This window comes from Colias philodice, chromosome 18, assembly GCF_061535455.1.
Source record: "Colias philodice isolate Cphi_HAF_F1 chromosome 18, ilColPhil1 Martin Lab GWU primary, whole genome shotgun sequence".
Taxonomy (NCBI): Eukaryota; Metazoa; Arthropoda; class Insecta; order Lepidoptera; family Pieridae; genus Colias; species Colias philodice.
This window is the reverse complement of record NC_143103.1, coordinates 10,023,666-10,037,879: the sequence shown is the minus strand read 5'-3', so window position 1 is coordinate 10,037,879 and position 14,214 is coordinate 10,023,666. Positions and strand designations below refer to the sequence as shown.

Genomic DNA, 14,214 nt, shown 5'->3' with positions numbered 1-14,214 from the left:
TTGTTTTATAACTTAGTAAAATAATATAAATACTGTTTTAATACATGCAGCTTTTTAATTAACCGTTATGTTAATGAAAATAAAAGATTTGCATAATTTATATTAAGCTCATTATTATGATAATTGATGAAATATCTCGTAGAGAATGTTTTAATTATTATAATTTTGTCTGTGTTTTAAGATGTCACATTCGAAATATGCAAAAACCTATTTCTCATTTACGTATATAATCTAAGCTGAAAACATTAAACTTTCACTAAAAAGTTATTGTATTGCAATACTATTTGAATAAAAATTTGCAATCGAGTTTCGATCGAGTAACATTAGTACCACAAATGCAATAAACACGCATACAATGATGTTGTTTTATTTTCTCACAATCGTTTACTATTCGATCGTATCACATAGGCGGTAGCGCTTGACACTTGGTAATATTCGCGCGCTATTTTATATTGTATTATTTTAAACTGGATTTCTGAATCAGTCTTTTTTTAAATTGATTTGAAGATTTTTGAGGTGAAACTTCTTTAGGTGTGTTTTAAAATTTCAAGGTCGCGTCATGGCAATACCGTCACGTCATGGTGTAAAGCGACGATTTTGGAATTTTTGAATCTCGCCAAAGAAGTTTCACTTCTGACACGCGTGCTCGGCATACGGGCACCTTAATTAAATACTTACTTCAATCATGCAATTTATTAATTACCTTTTTATTCAATTTGGAATTGCATAAAGCTACTCTATTATAAAACTCGATTTTTTTATAATAAATTGAGGGTAGTTCAAAAAATTCAGAAAATCCAGTGCCATATTTATTTTGTTTTGCTACCCCCGTGTCCCGTAGATTGAGAAAGAGCAGAGTATGATCGTGGAGCTAGAGAGCCAGGTGGGGGGGAAGAGGCGGGAGATGGAGGAGTACGTGGTGAACAGCATCAGCGATCTGCTCGCGGAGGGCTGCCAGATTGATGAGGTTTGTGGTTTCGTGTAGTTTAGTGCTTGATAATTATCTGGAATTATCTTTTATGGCGTTTTTGGTTCTATTCTAATGTTAAATAGGTAAAAACTGATTTGTTTTTTTATCATTTAAGTGTTTGGATTGTATGTAATATTAGTGCTATTTTTTATTAACTAATTAACTATATTTTCATTGAAAATATAAAACGATAATTCCTATCAACACGCACCCTATTGCTTAATTTAAGTATGCTCATAACTGCATTATTAATGCTTCAACATTTTTTAGTGTCATTATTTTTGATTGTGTTAAACAAGCAAATAAAACAAAATTTTTTGAGACTCCTCTCTGTACAAGGGATATTTAAAAGTTGCATGAAGTTAACAAAATTCTTACCGGTGGAGGCACGTGACACGTCATAGGTCTAAAAAGTTTGACTACGTGTGTTATAAATTAGCAACTCAAACACTCCAATAAATCGTATTTATTTTATCTTGCTGGTTTCCACTACAGACATCTATGTATTGGGATGATGATGATAAAGAGATGAATTGTTTGTTTGTTTAAATGATTTATTATCAAAAGCTACTGCTGCGAATTGTAAAAAAATGTTACTCTATTCATGGGCTATATTCAATCAAAGTTAACGTTAAAGAAATTGGAAAAATATTTTTTTTAAAGCGAATTTGCGTGTAAGGGTGTTTTTGATATAGCGTTGATTTTATCACGCACGCAGGATTGCCCAGCATGCAGAAAATTGTTATTGCTAAAACAGAATCTTTTCTAGCCCCCGCGTGTTTTTTTCTACGTATTACAATAAATATTTATATGAACGACACTTGCAAGTACGGGGCTATCCCGCGTGCGTAACAAAATCCGCACCATATTAAAACACCCGAAGTGAGAAATACTTCAACCAAAAACAAAAATAAAATATCTTTCACAGAACCACACGCCAAGCCCTGACAGTCCAGCATCCGAAACGTCCACCGAGTGTCTCATGCACCTGCTGCAGCAGTGCGAGCCGAAAACAGCAAGAAATATAACCGACACCGTCAATAGACATGTAAGGATTATATACTAGTAGGGTTTGAGCGGCATTTTGGTCCGTAAAGAATATTAATAGATCTACTTCAAAAGTGTCTTTGATTTTGTTATTTATTCATAGATATAAGAAATGTGATTGAAAGCTTTTTTAAGCTATTGCATAGCTTCTATCGCGGCCCTTGAGCGCGGGGACCGAATCGAGAAATTCCGTAACGAAAAAACCTCACGCTCCCCACTCCGACGGGCGCGGAGGTGTGGCTTGAAGGCCTAGCATGCAATAGCTTTACCGCGGCAGTCCCTGAGGGCCTCACGTCTTTTTTTTTTCAGTATTTGAAAATAATTTTCTTGTGTGGCATTATGATTATATCCGTGTTTGACTTATGTAGAGTTTTTGATTGGCACTTTCATTGGAATAGTGATAGTCAGATGAAACTTTTATGGTGGAACTTTGGTCAGTTTGATAGTTCTATTTGTAATAAATTATATAGAAAATTGAAAAAAGACGATTTATTGATTTTTTAGACTTCCGAAATCGTTTTTAAATAATTTTCTTGTGTGTGTAATTTTAGGTCTGTCCCCGGTTATATGTAATTATTATAGTTTTTTATTTGCCTGTATAGATTTCTCCTTTGACCGATTTATTTTGTTTTATGTTTATTTAAAAAAACAGCTATTTTCTTATTTATGTTTATCCGACTGCATCAAAGGAGGGTTATGTTTTTTCAGTGTTTGTTGGTATGTTTGTATCTTGGGAATGCTCTTTAGCGTAAACGGCTTGATGTATTTCCGTTAGAGAAGTGTTGTTTAGATTTTTCTTAATGATAGAATAATTCCAATCCTATATTTTTATGTTTTGTTTTAGTTATTTAACTGTTACGTTCTATCTGCCCATTGTTTTTTTTGTGTATGGTCCATTATAGCAGCTAGTTTAGACATGCTCGAAGTTGTCTAACTATCCTAGCCTTTTTTTCTATAATAATTATAACCTTAAATTCTTCTTTTTCTTCAGCGTAAAGAACTAGAAACACTAGAGCAAGAGTTGCAAGCGAGAGTTTCATCAGTAGCGGCGCAGCGCGTGAAGGTGGAACGGCTGCAAGCTGAATTAGCGCTGCTTGCTGCGAGACAGCGTGGACTGACACAGGCACTTGCTGATCCCGGTAAGATTAGCGTACAGTCAAATAAATAAATTTAACGTCAAAAGATAAACAAGTCTTTGTCTATTCAAGAAAAAGCCTGTCTAATGCGAAATAGAGTAAGGGAAAACATTAGTTGTCAAATAAGAAGAATACTTTATCCACCCATAAGGACATCTATACCACATATTATCAATAATTAAAAAAATCACCATAAAATGTAGTAAAATTGTTATATTTTATGAAATAATTTATTAGCCTCTTGCACTATTATTAATTCCGCTTTTGTGTACAAATAAAAAAACACTTTAAATTGGTGTGTACAGTAATAAATAAGAATGCATGTTTACAGACGGCGAAGGTGATTATTTACCAATCGAAGGTGTAAAACGCAGCAAATCTGAGCTAGTACTTAGAATTAAGGATGAAGATCCGCCCGAACCGCTCTCGGCTGATGAGAGAGAGCATTATCGAGCTAAACGACTTAGGTGAGGGAAATTTAGTTTTATTTATTTGTCACTTTTAGTAATTACGTAGGAGATAAGAAATTAAATTAAATTTTCGTAATATATAGGGGATTTTTACGTCATCATGCACATAGAATAAAGAATTTTTAATGTCAATGTTAACTAACATAATAGTTTCCTAATTAACGATTTCGCAACATACATCACATTCATTCTTCACAGAACTTGTGAAGTAGAATAAATGTGATGTTTCAATAAACCTTAAAACACAATTAAATTTTCGTAAGCATAGGAAAATATATTTTTTGAAACTACCTCATTTTTTTTGCAAAAAAAGTTGTCAGCCTAAAACCAACTATAGGGCAAACTAAATTATTATGAATTAATAGTATTCTATGAATAATCACAAAAACATTTCCCCCCGCAGCCTCAGCCTCAGCCTCGACCCGCTCCCCTCCTCCCTAACCTCCCCCACGCCCCCCTCCCCGACCTTCCACACGGCCTCCTCCTCCCCCAAGCTGCCCTCAGAGTCGACCCTCCCGAGCCCCTCCACAACGGAGGGCTCCATGCTACCCAGTGAGGAACTGCCCCGGTTTAAACTAAACGCCAGCGTGGATGATAGCGATGATATGTCCAGCACGGAGGAGTATCATAAGGTAATATATAAAAAATAAAAATATTGGTTGTCTATAAAGTCGGTTTACTGACGATAGTTGAACGTGACAACGTCCGATTGTGCTTCTTTGTCGCTCGTTCCGCGCTCTCGCTTGCACTTTAAGCCTTACACGGAACGCCTCAGAGCGAGGTAACGCCGCACGAGTCATGTTTTTTCGTGCGTGCAGGCGGCTCTATCGAATTATAAGACGTTGTCACGTCAAAAAAAGATCGTGTGTACCGAGAAACTTCTTTTGCAAATTTATAAGATACCAAAATCGGGGCGTTACTCCGTGATGTGACGGAATTGTCATGACGCAATTGTAATTTTACTCTCAATGCGCCTAAAGTTCAATAAAAAATTTCAATAAAAAAAAAATATCGCAACAATTAAAATCCTTAATATTATTATTTATGTTTTCTTATTAATCCAACTTCATTTAATTTCAGCCGAGTAGAATAGTGGAAGGGCAGTCATCCAGCTCAATAGAACGATCGCCAGAAGAGAGACATCAGAGGTCCAAATATAGACGGAGATTAGGTATGATATATATACTTACTTTTACTTCGAACAATAATTATTATTGCTAGATTTCACCAAGAAATATCATATAATTTGAGCAGTAATCCAAAGGGATGGGTTGACAACATATTATTATCTTAACAATGTGATATAGGTAATCATTGCACGTCTTAGAGGAAAAATATCGAAGATATAAAACCTTTTTTTTCATGGCAGTATAAGCAAGGGCCACTTGATATTAAGTGAACACTAACACTAGTGGTGTTACAAGTGTGTATCCTCATAAGGGGAGATATTTTTTAGTAAGAAATAAGATATTTATAATGAAGATATTTTTATGAATGTTATGTATTCAAATGGTTGATATTTTCTACTAAAGGTTATGTACTTACAGTGGTGGACGTTTAATTAGAAACACGTAACAGGATGAAGTAGTCATCAAATTTATTTACTTTTGTGTATTAACGTTTTAGAGATTAAGCATTATTTCATATGTAATAGATCACCCGTTTATCTAGTTTTACAAGACATTGCTTAATTTTAATCAAAAGTTAGCTTACATTAATAAAATTAAACAACTTTAAGTGAAGTCTGATTTCCGAGTATTTTCAGTCTGGACAACAAATTAGAAACAGCACGGTTCGAGTGTTCCAAAGTCAAAACCTGTTGAAATGCCGCCAATATTTTTTTCTTCTACAAATATTTGTACCGTTTTTTAAACATTCCATCTAAAAGTTTCTGAAAATTAATTTGCTTTGCAGTACAAATGGGTAAAAGTAAGATTTGTGACCCATCAACAAGAAAAATAATTTTAAGTTTACATTTTGACAAAAACTGGAGTTACAGGAAAATTGCAAATCATTTAGAGTGTTCGATAAAAAGATATTCAATGATACCGTTTGTTTAAAAGAGCATGGTACTTCTGATTAAGTCCCTAAAAAAGCTCGACCATGAAAAACCACTGCTCGCGAGCATAGGTAAATAATTCTTTTCGCAAAGATGGATCCATTTAATGGTTCCAATTCTATTAGAAAATATGTTTTTGCAAACGTCTTAAAATCTCATACAATATAAGCCACGACGTTGTAAAGCCGTTGTTGTCTATAAAGATTATAACAGTCTAAAAACAACCCCATACATGCCCATACTATAATGTTTCCTCCGCCATGCTGAACTGTTTATTTATTATCTAAGGCCTGGTTAACTGAACGACGCGCGTATCCATTTGCCATCAGAATTGATTAAATTAATTTTAGTTTCATCCCAAAATAAAACATTTTCACTGGCGGACTGTCCACTAGTAATATTTCTTAGTAAATGAAAATCGTTGTTCTCTGTACTGCCTAGTAAGAAGCTGTACTTTTGTGGCGTCTCTCCCAAAAAATTTTGCCTCGACTTACTGCCTGCGAATCGATCTCATCGACACATTGCGAGGTTCATCTTTGGAAAAAACCTAATTTAATAATAGAATTTGAACTTTTAAATGGATCCATCTTTGCCAAAAGAATCATTTGCCTATCCTCGCGTGCAGTGATTTTTCATGGTCGAGCTTTTCTAGGCACTTGATCGGAAGTACCATGCTCTTTTAAATAAACTATAGCATTGAATATATTTTTATCGAACACTCTAAATGATTTTCAATTTTCCTGTAACTCTAGTTTTTGTCAAAATGTGAGCTTAAAATCATTTTTCTTGTTGATGGGTCACAAATCTTACTTTTACCCATTTTTACTACAAAGTAAATTAATTTTCAGAAACTTTTAGATAGAATGTTTAAAAAACGGTGCAAATATGTGTAGAAGAAAAAATATTGGTGGCATTTCAACAGGTTTAGACTTTGGAACCCTTTAACCATGCTGTTTCTAATTTGTTGTCCAGACTGAAAATACTCGGAAATCAGACTTCACTTAAAGTTGTTTAATTTTATTAATTTAAGCTAACATTTGATTAAAATTAAGCAATTTCTTATAAAACTAGATAAACGGGTGTTCTATTACATATGAAATAATACTTAATCTCTAATACGTTAATACATAAATGTTAAATGAATTTGATGACTACTTCATCGTGTTACGTGTTTCTAATTAAACGACCACCACTGTATGTATATAGGGTGTAATCGTTAAGTGTGCACAGGCGATTATTCCGTAACTATTACAGATATAATAAAACTTTAAACTCATATCGAAAGTACTTTACGTAATGAGTAAAATGACACTATTAACTTTTTAAAAATAAAACGGGAAATATCCTAAAATTTTAAATTAAGTAAAGGACTTTCGATATCAGTTTAAAAAGTTTTTTTTTTATTGAAGTGAAACTTCTTTATCGGCGTTCGAAAAAAATTTAGTGTAACATTTTTTCGTTACGCGTGATTCGACGTATTTCTGTAAAGTTGCATATAGTAATTTTTTTTTAAAATAAGGTCATAAAGAAGTTTCACTTCTTACGTGTGTACACTAGTACACGCAGACATTTTTTTTATGTATGTAATGTATGTAAACAAAAACAGCAGGTGACCGTCGCGGGCGACAAGTGACAGAAGCAGAGGCGTTGCGCGCGATGCAGCGGCTCTGTTCCCGCATCGCGTCGCAGAAGATGCTTGTCATATCATCGCTGGAGAACGACTGCTCTAAGGAGGATCTGAATAGGCAGATACAGGTTAGATATTTATGCCAATTCATAAGCAAGCTCTTTAAAATAATATTGTTATTAAACGTTAAAACCACATAAGGCAACAATTTTCAATAAAAGTTCAATCTTCAATAGAAGAATTTTTGTTATATTATTTAACTATTTTTCTTTCTTGCATTGTCGGTGTGAATAAAAAGTAAAAACTCATTTTCCACACGTTTCTATGTTACGACATACGGTTTTGGTCCTTCGAGCACTGTATCGGTTTTAATAGAAAGTCAAATTTGTTGTACGTTATTCGTATTTGGTCCTTCGAGTCAGAAACATTTGAGCACTACCAAACAAAACAACTCTATTCTTATTTGATCCTTCGAGTCATTAGAATTTGAGCACTACCAAACAAAATAACTATTATTATTTGGTCCTTCGAGTCAGAAACATTTGAGCACTACCAAACAAAATAACTATTATTATTTGGTCCTTCGAGTCAGAAACATTTGAGCACTACCAAACAAAATAACTATTATTATTTGGTCCTTCGAGTCAGAAACATTTCAGCACTACCAAACAAAATAACTATTCTTATTTGATCCTTCGAGTCATTAGAATTTGAGCACTACCAAACAAAATAACTATTATTATTTGGTCCTTCGAGTCAGAAACATTTGAGCACTACCAAACAAAATAACTATTATTAAAGTGAAAATTTTATTACATCGTCTCAAACTTTTTGGTCTGTGTAGCGCATGTCGCGTGTATCGCGGCTGCCGAGTAGGTATACCTACTCGGCAGCCGACCGTCACGCGACATGCGCTACACAAAGCAGTGTTCGGAACCGTTCGAACAGTTTCACTTTTACCGTGGTTCCATAAAACCACACAACATTTTTTATTTGGTCCTTCGAGTCATAAGCATTTGAGCACTACCAAACAAAACGACTCTATTCTTATTTGGTCCTTCGAGTCAGTAACATTTGAATACTACCAAACAAAATAACTCTATTTTTATTTGTTCCTTCGAGTTAGTCACATTTGAGCACTACCAAACAAGCAACTCTTTTTCTAGGTACTCCAAGAGCTCCAAAAGAAGTACGTCCGCCTCGAGATGGCGCTGCAGTACTCGTTCTTCGACAACCAGCAGAGCAGGCGCACGATCATGGTGACGCCCATACAGGAGACGCCGTCGCTGACTCTCAGCGAGAGCGACATGCATGTCAGCACTGAGACGGCTGGCGACGGGCTCGCGCAGGACTCGCTGCGACACAGGTGATGTGATTTATTAATAAAAAGCGGGTAGAAATATGTGTCAAGAATCGCATCATTAAAAATTTGATTCCTTATTTTAATAATGATGGCTCCGCTCATGTTGGTCTTAGCGTAATGAATAATGATATAGCCTTCCTCGATAAATGGGCTATCAAACACCGAAAGAATTTTTCAAATCGAACCAGTAGTTCCTGAGATTAGCGCGTTCAAACAAACGCTTCAGCTTTATTAAATTAGTATAGATTAAACGTGGTATAATGAGACTCGAGACAATCGTGTGTAAAAAGTTAGAAAAAAATTCCAAGCGAATAATTAAAATGATATTAAACATCTCCAGGCTAAAAGACAGCGACGGCGTAGAAGCATCAGACAACGTGTCCACGTCGAACGATGAGCTCGGATCCGAACCGTCATGGCCAGACCCGCTACGGGCGCTCGCTTCGCCCGACGCAAGTGACCTTGACCACGACCATGACCTTGACAACGACCGCGATCACGACCGTGAAGATTACCGTAGACGGGACCGCCCCACGCCGCTGGTTATACCGGTAAGTGGTTGAGGGTAGTTGTAAATTTGTGAATTTATAGGGTAGACAGATAAAATATTGTGTACTTAAACTTGCTTTTTTGAAGAAGAAGAAACATCTATATGTACTTGAATGATTTTTACATATATTATTTGCTTCCGATAACTTTCATGCTCTCATACCCAGATAAAATTTGCAAATAAGAGTCGCCACTTTTGAATGCGACCAAATTCATGCAGCTGCATTTAAAATAATGTTAATAGTGTGAATTAATGATTTTTATGCTTTCAGGATTACACGTTGGAGGGTCTTCACCATCCCATCGATTTCTGTGAGTATCAATAATAATAAATATCCACTGCAGTTGATAAAAATAATAATGATGTTTTTGATGATGATGCTTTCATCCACAGCGGAGGTGATATCAGTCCCTGGTTGGGTAACACGTGGCGCAGGTGCGGGCACGCACCACGAGTACGAAGTGCGCGTTAGGCTCGGGCCGCACTGCGCGTGGCAGCTGTTGCGCCGATACCGCCGGTTCCGGGATCTATACCTGGCCGCGCGCAAGGCGTATGGCGCGCAGGTGAGTTACGTGATGGTGATGATGATGATGAAATGTCTATCATAGATTGATGATGAAAACAATTAAAAAGAAGAACGTGTAAAACGTGAGTTTCACTTCTGACACGTGTGCCGAACACAAATTTCTTTGGCAAGATTCAAAGATACTAAAATCTTCGCCACTTACGTGTCGGTATTGCCATAACGCGACCTTGAAATTTTACTGTCAACGCGTCAAAAGAAGTTTCACTTCGAAAATATGTTTTTTTGTGAGCAGCTGGTTTGGTCTGACCTTTTTCTGTAAGCTGTCTGGCTATTATGAAATATACATATTTAACGTTTACTGGTGTTTTTCTGTAATAGTAGACTTCTGTATCATAAATATTCATGTACTAGTTAACCGCCCGCGGCTTCACCCGCTTTGTCTAAAACCTAATAAATTATATACTTAAATCTTCCTCTTGAATCGCTCTATCTATTAAAAAAAACGCATCAAAATCCGTTGCGTTGTTTTAAAGATTTAAGCATACAAAGGGACATAGGGACAGAGAAAGCGACTTTGTTTTATACTATGTAGTAATAAAATGGCCGTTATCCCGCCCCAGGTGGCAGCGATCCCGTTCCCGCCCCGCGCGCTCTGGTCGTCCGAGAGCCTGGCGCGCAGCAGACGGCCGCAGCTGGAGAGCTTCCTGCGGCGGCTGCTGGCGACCTGCGCGCTGGACCGCCGCTGCCCGCTGCACCGCGAGCCGCTCACGCGCGACAGGCTGCAGGCCTTCTCGCCGTTCTTCCGCAAGGTCAGCTAGGGAAAAGGGATAAAATGATACTGATAAAAGCATATCCTTGGGGAAATCTCGCATAGATGCCCATGACCCCTGGGGAAATCTCGCATAGATGCCCACGACCCCCGGGGAAATCTTGCATAGGTGCCCACGACCCCCGGGGAAATCTTGCATAGATGCCCACGACCCCTGGGGAAATCTTGCATAGATGCCCACGACCCCCGGGGAAATCTTGCATAGATGCCCACGACCCCCGGGGAAATCTCGCATAGATGCCCACGACCCCTGGGGAAATCTCGCATAGACGCCCACGACCCCCGGGGAAATCATGCATAGATGCCCACGACCCCTGGGGAAATCTTGCATAGATGCCCACGACCCCCGGGGAAATCTTGCATAGATGCCCACAACCCCTGGGGAAGGAGCCGTGGGTTATGTTGGATTCTTACCAACTAAAACATCACTGTGTTCCGTCGAGCCGCTTTAATGATAGGGCCGGGACCGGGGATATTGTTTCGAATTCTTCCGCGACCACTACTGAGTCCTGGTCATATAAGGGAAAAAAATAAAAAAAAAATTGATTGTCTGTAAAGTCGGTTTACTGACGATAGTTGAACGTGGCAATGAAATGAAATAATGAAATGAAATAAATTTATTTGTCCATTATATGATTTACAATTAATGTACGACAGTGGGTCCCAAACTAAGTGAAATACTTGTGTCTTGGGACCCTGAGCAATGTCCGATTGTGCTTCTTTGTCGCTCGTTCCGCGCTCTCGCTTGCACTTCAAGCCCATGGAACGCCTCAGAGCGAGGTAACGCCGCATGAGTCATGTTTTTTCGTGCGTGCAGCCGGCTCTATCGAATTATAAGACGTTGTCACGTCAAAAACAACGATAATAAGCAATAGTTGGCATGGTTAAAAATTGATGCTTTTTTTGTATGGAATTCCAAGAGACTAGAAACTGGGACTAGCGACCGATTTGAACTTGAGCAATTTCTTTAAAGTATGATTTCCCTGAGTGGGGAAACAAATGTAGCGTAAATCATGTTTTACAGTGCAATTTTTATTAGTGTTTTGTAAAAGTATTTACTTATGCTAATGCGGTATGCATTGGTTATGAGTAAGTCATAAGTTGACTTATGAAACAATTTATATTGTCTGTTGTAGGGCGTGTTCGAGAGCGGCAAGTGCGGCACGGGATGATGGCGCGCCGAGCTCGTGACGGGCGCACTGTGCGCTGACCTGCGCCGCCTCGCGCACGTGCTGCTGGCCGCACTGCTGCTGCTGGCGCGGTGTGCGGCACTAGTGCTGCTGTACCTGTATGTGCGGGCGAGGGACCGCCGGTGAGGGGCGGCGTGCGGGGCAGGGGACAAGTGTGAAAGTGTTAAGGGGACAGTGCAAAGTGTACAAGGGACAATATATAAGTGTTAAGGGGACAGTGCAAAGTGTATAAAGGGACGATACAAATGTTAAGGGGATGATACAAGTGTTAAGGGGACGGTACTAGTGTGTTAGAGGACAATTCAGTGATGTTAAAGTGTTAAGGGGAAGTTACAAAAGTGACAATTCAGTTGTGTTAAGGGGAAGATCAACAGCGTTAAAGGGATGATTCAGTGACCATGTTAATATGGAGTATTGTTATGGAGACCAATCGTAAGTGTTAACGAGAAGTGTTTGATGAGACCAGTCAGATGATAATTTCACAATGTTAGGGTATGATATGTTAAAGAAAGTATTAGCAGTGTTATGGAGACATGTTGTCTTCAGGAAGATTGTGCAATTTTAAGAAGAGATTTTAGTGATGAAATATTGTGTTATAGTTAAGGGGAACACTTTTAAGTGGATTTAATTGATAAGAAATAGCAAGTTTATTTATTATATGAGACTATTTCTTAATGATATTCACATTGTATGTTAGGGTGCAACAGATAAAACATTATATAAAAATACTTTATTGAATATAGTTTTATGTATAAAATGATGTTTCCTAACAAAGATGCAACACAGACATATTATGTCTTATAATACCAAAATATCAAATTTAAATCATAAAGATTTGCAAGTTGAAAGACAATAAAATCCAAGAAATGTATACGAATCCCTGAAGACCCCTTAAAGTCTATGTTCCCTAAGTGCCCCTATATGTCCCTAAGTGCCCCTTTAAGTCTGCTAAGTGCCCCTTTAAGTCCGCTAAGTGCCCCTAAAATAAGTCCCCGGCCCGCAGGCGGCAGTGACGATTATCGGGTGCCTTTATTGTTGTAACTTCGTCGCATTATTGACGCTCTTTATGTAAAACTGTTGTGGGTTATGAAAACAAAACATTATTTCCCATTATCCAAATTTTTTTTGGTTATTTTTTACAAAAAATATCTTAAAATTTAATAATTTTTGTTGATGAAACTAAACTCATTCAATATGTGGTTATCTATTGGCAAAGTCTATTAATGTTTGTAAATTTTGATCAAATCCATTTCAGTGTTTACCTCTATTTTAAACAATTACCAATTTTTTGTGAAGAAAATAAAAAATAACAAATCAAATGACTTCTTAAATCTTTAATTTAGATCTATAAACACCCATGAAACAGTAAAGTAAAAAGCGTACAATAATGTGGATGAACTTTGGATGTCCTTAACTTGATTTGACTTGAGCATTCCCTGTTTTTACTATTCCATTTTTGCGAAATATACTTTTAAGAACGCGGGAAACAGTTTATTTGTTCATGTATTTACAAATATATCTTCTAAATTAATAGATCTGATTGGATATTATTAAAAAAAAATTAGTTTGTGTTGAAAATGTTTTAAGGTATTTTCAATTAAAAATGGGCTTGTACCCTAAAAAATATTTTTATTATGGAAACAGGACTTGGAAAAATATCTTTAGCATATTCAAACAAGAACATTGTTTATGTATAGAGTGAATAATAATGAATGAATAAACTGATTTTTAATAAAAGCAGCCAATATCGAAGCTGCTATCGCGTTTTAAGCTAATTTATTTATTTATATTTCTTAGAAATACTTTTGTGTTCTGTATATTTGTGGAATTGTTAAGTCTTCCTTTAGTCTTTTTTATCAATTTGGGACAATCCATTGGAATGTGTAGTGCGAAGCACTCGTGTTAAATCTCTCTGAACTAATAGAGAGATAGGTTTTAGGAATCTAGACTGCTAAATAAAAAAAAATTGAAGCATGTTGTTATGAAAATCTGATATGCTTTTACATACATACACTGTTTTCGTAACATTAAACATAATATTGTTACAAAAACAGTATATATATTAACTTAAAAAAATATCAAAAAACCCAAGAGTTAACAACATAATAATATGAGATTTCCAAAATTCACGCAACATAATTCCCACTAGGGTCTAGATTTCTAAAGCCTAATTGTTATAAATTGTAAAGCACCCAAGAATAAAGTCTATTTTTGCACGTGACGAGCTCTGAAATTATAAATCCGTAGTTAGGTATTAAAATTGTAGTTTTCCTTGAGGTAGATGCAACTTTGGACTCGATTTTGATCTTAGTTTTCAATATGTTAAAGTTGATTTTTCAATGATCAGTTATCCGTAACGCCATCTCATATCGTTATCGATATACATATAAGAAAATGATTGATTTGATATTTAATGTACTTCTATAAAACATGTAAGTACTTGCACT

At 36.7% G+C, this 14,214-nt stretch overlaps 1 protein-coding gene across 1 annotated transcript in view; it reads left to right on the top strand.

Moving 5' to 3' along the window:
* Positions 1–12,483, top strand: part of Klp98A (kinesin-like protein 98A) — a 34,648-nt gene extending 22,165 nt beyond the window's left edge. The window contains exons 15-27 of the mRNA XM_089706239.1: positions 842–967; positions 1,899–2,018; positions 3,009–3,156; positions 3,485–3,620; positions 4,027–4,255; positions 4,704–4,794; positions 7,289–7,437; positions 8,476–8,675; positions 9,013–9,223; positions 9,494–9,533; positions 9,616–9,785; positions 10,369–10,557; positions 11,714–12,483. Coding sequence (XP_089562365.1) covers positions 842–967; positions 1,899–2,018; positions 3,009–3,156; positions 3,485–3,620; positions 4,027–4,255; positions 4,704–4,794; positions 7,289–7,437; positions 8,476–8,675; positions 9,013–9,223; positions 9,494–9,533; positions 9,616–9,785; positions 10,369–10,557; positions 11,714–11,749 — 1,845 coding nt within the window. The 3' untranslated portion in view covers positions 11,750–12,483. The remainder of the gene's footprint in view (positions 1–841; positions 968–1,898; positions 2,019–3,008; positions 3,157–3,484; positions 3,621–4,026; positions 4,256–4,703; positions 4,795–7,288; positions 7,438–8,475; positions 8,676–9,012; positions 9,224–9,493; positions 9,534–9,615; positions 9,786–10,368; positions 10,558–11,713) is intronic.
* The last annotated feature ends 1,731 nt before the right edge of the window (positions 12,484–14,214 follow it).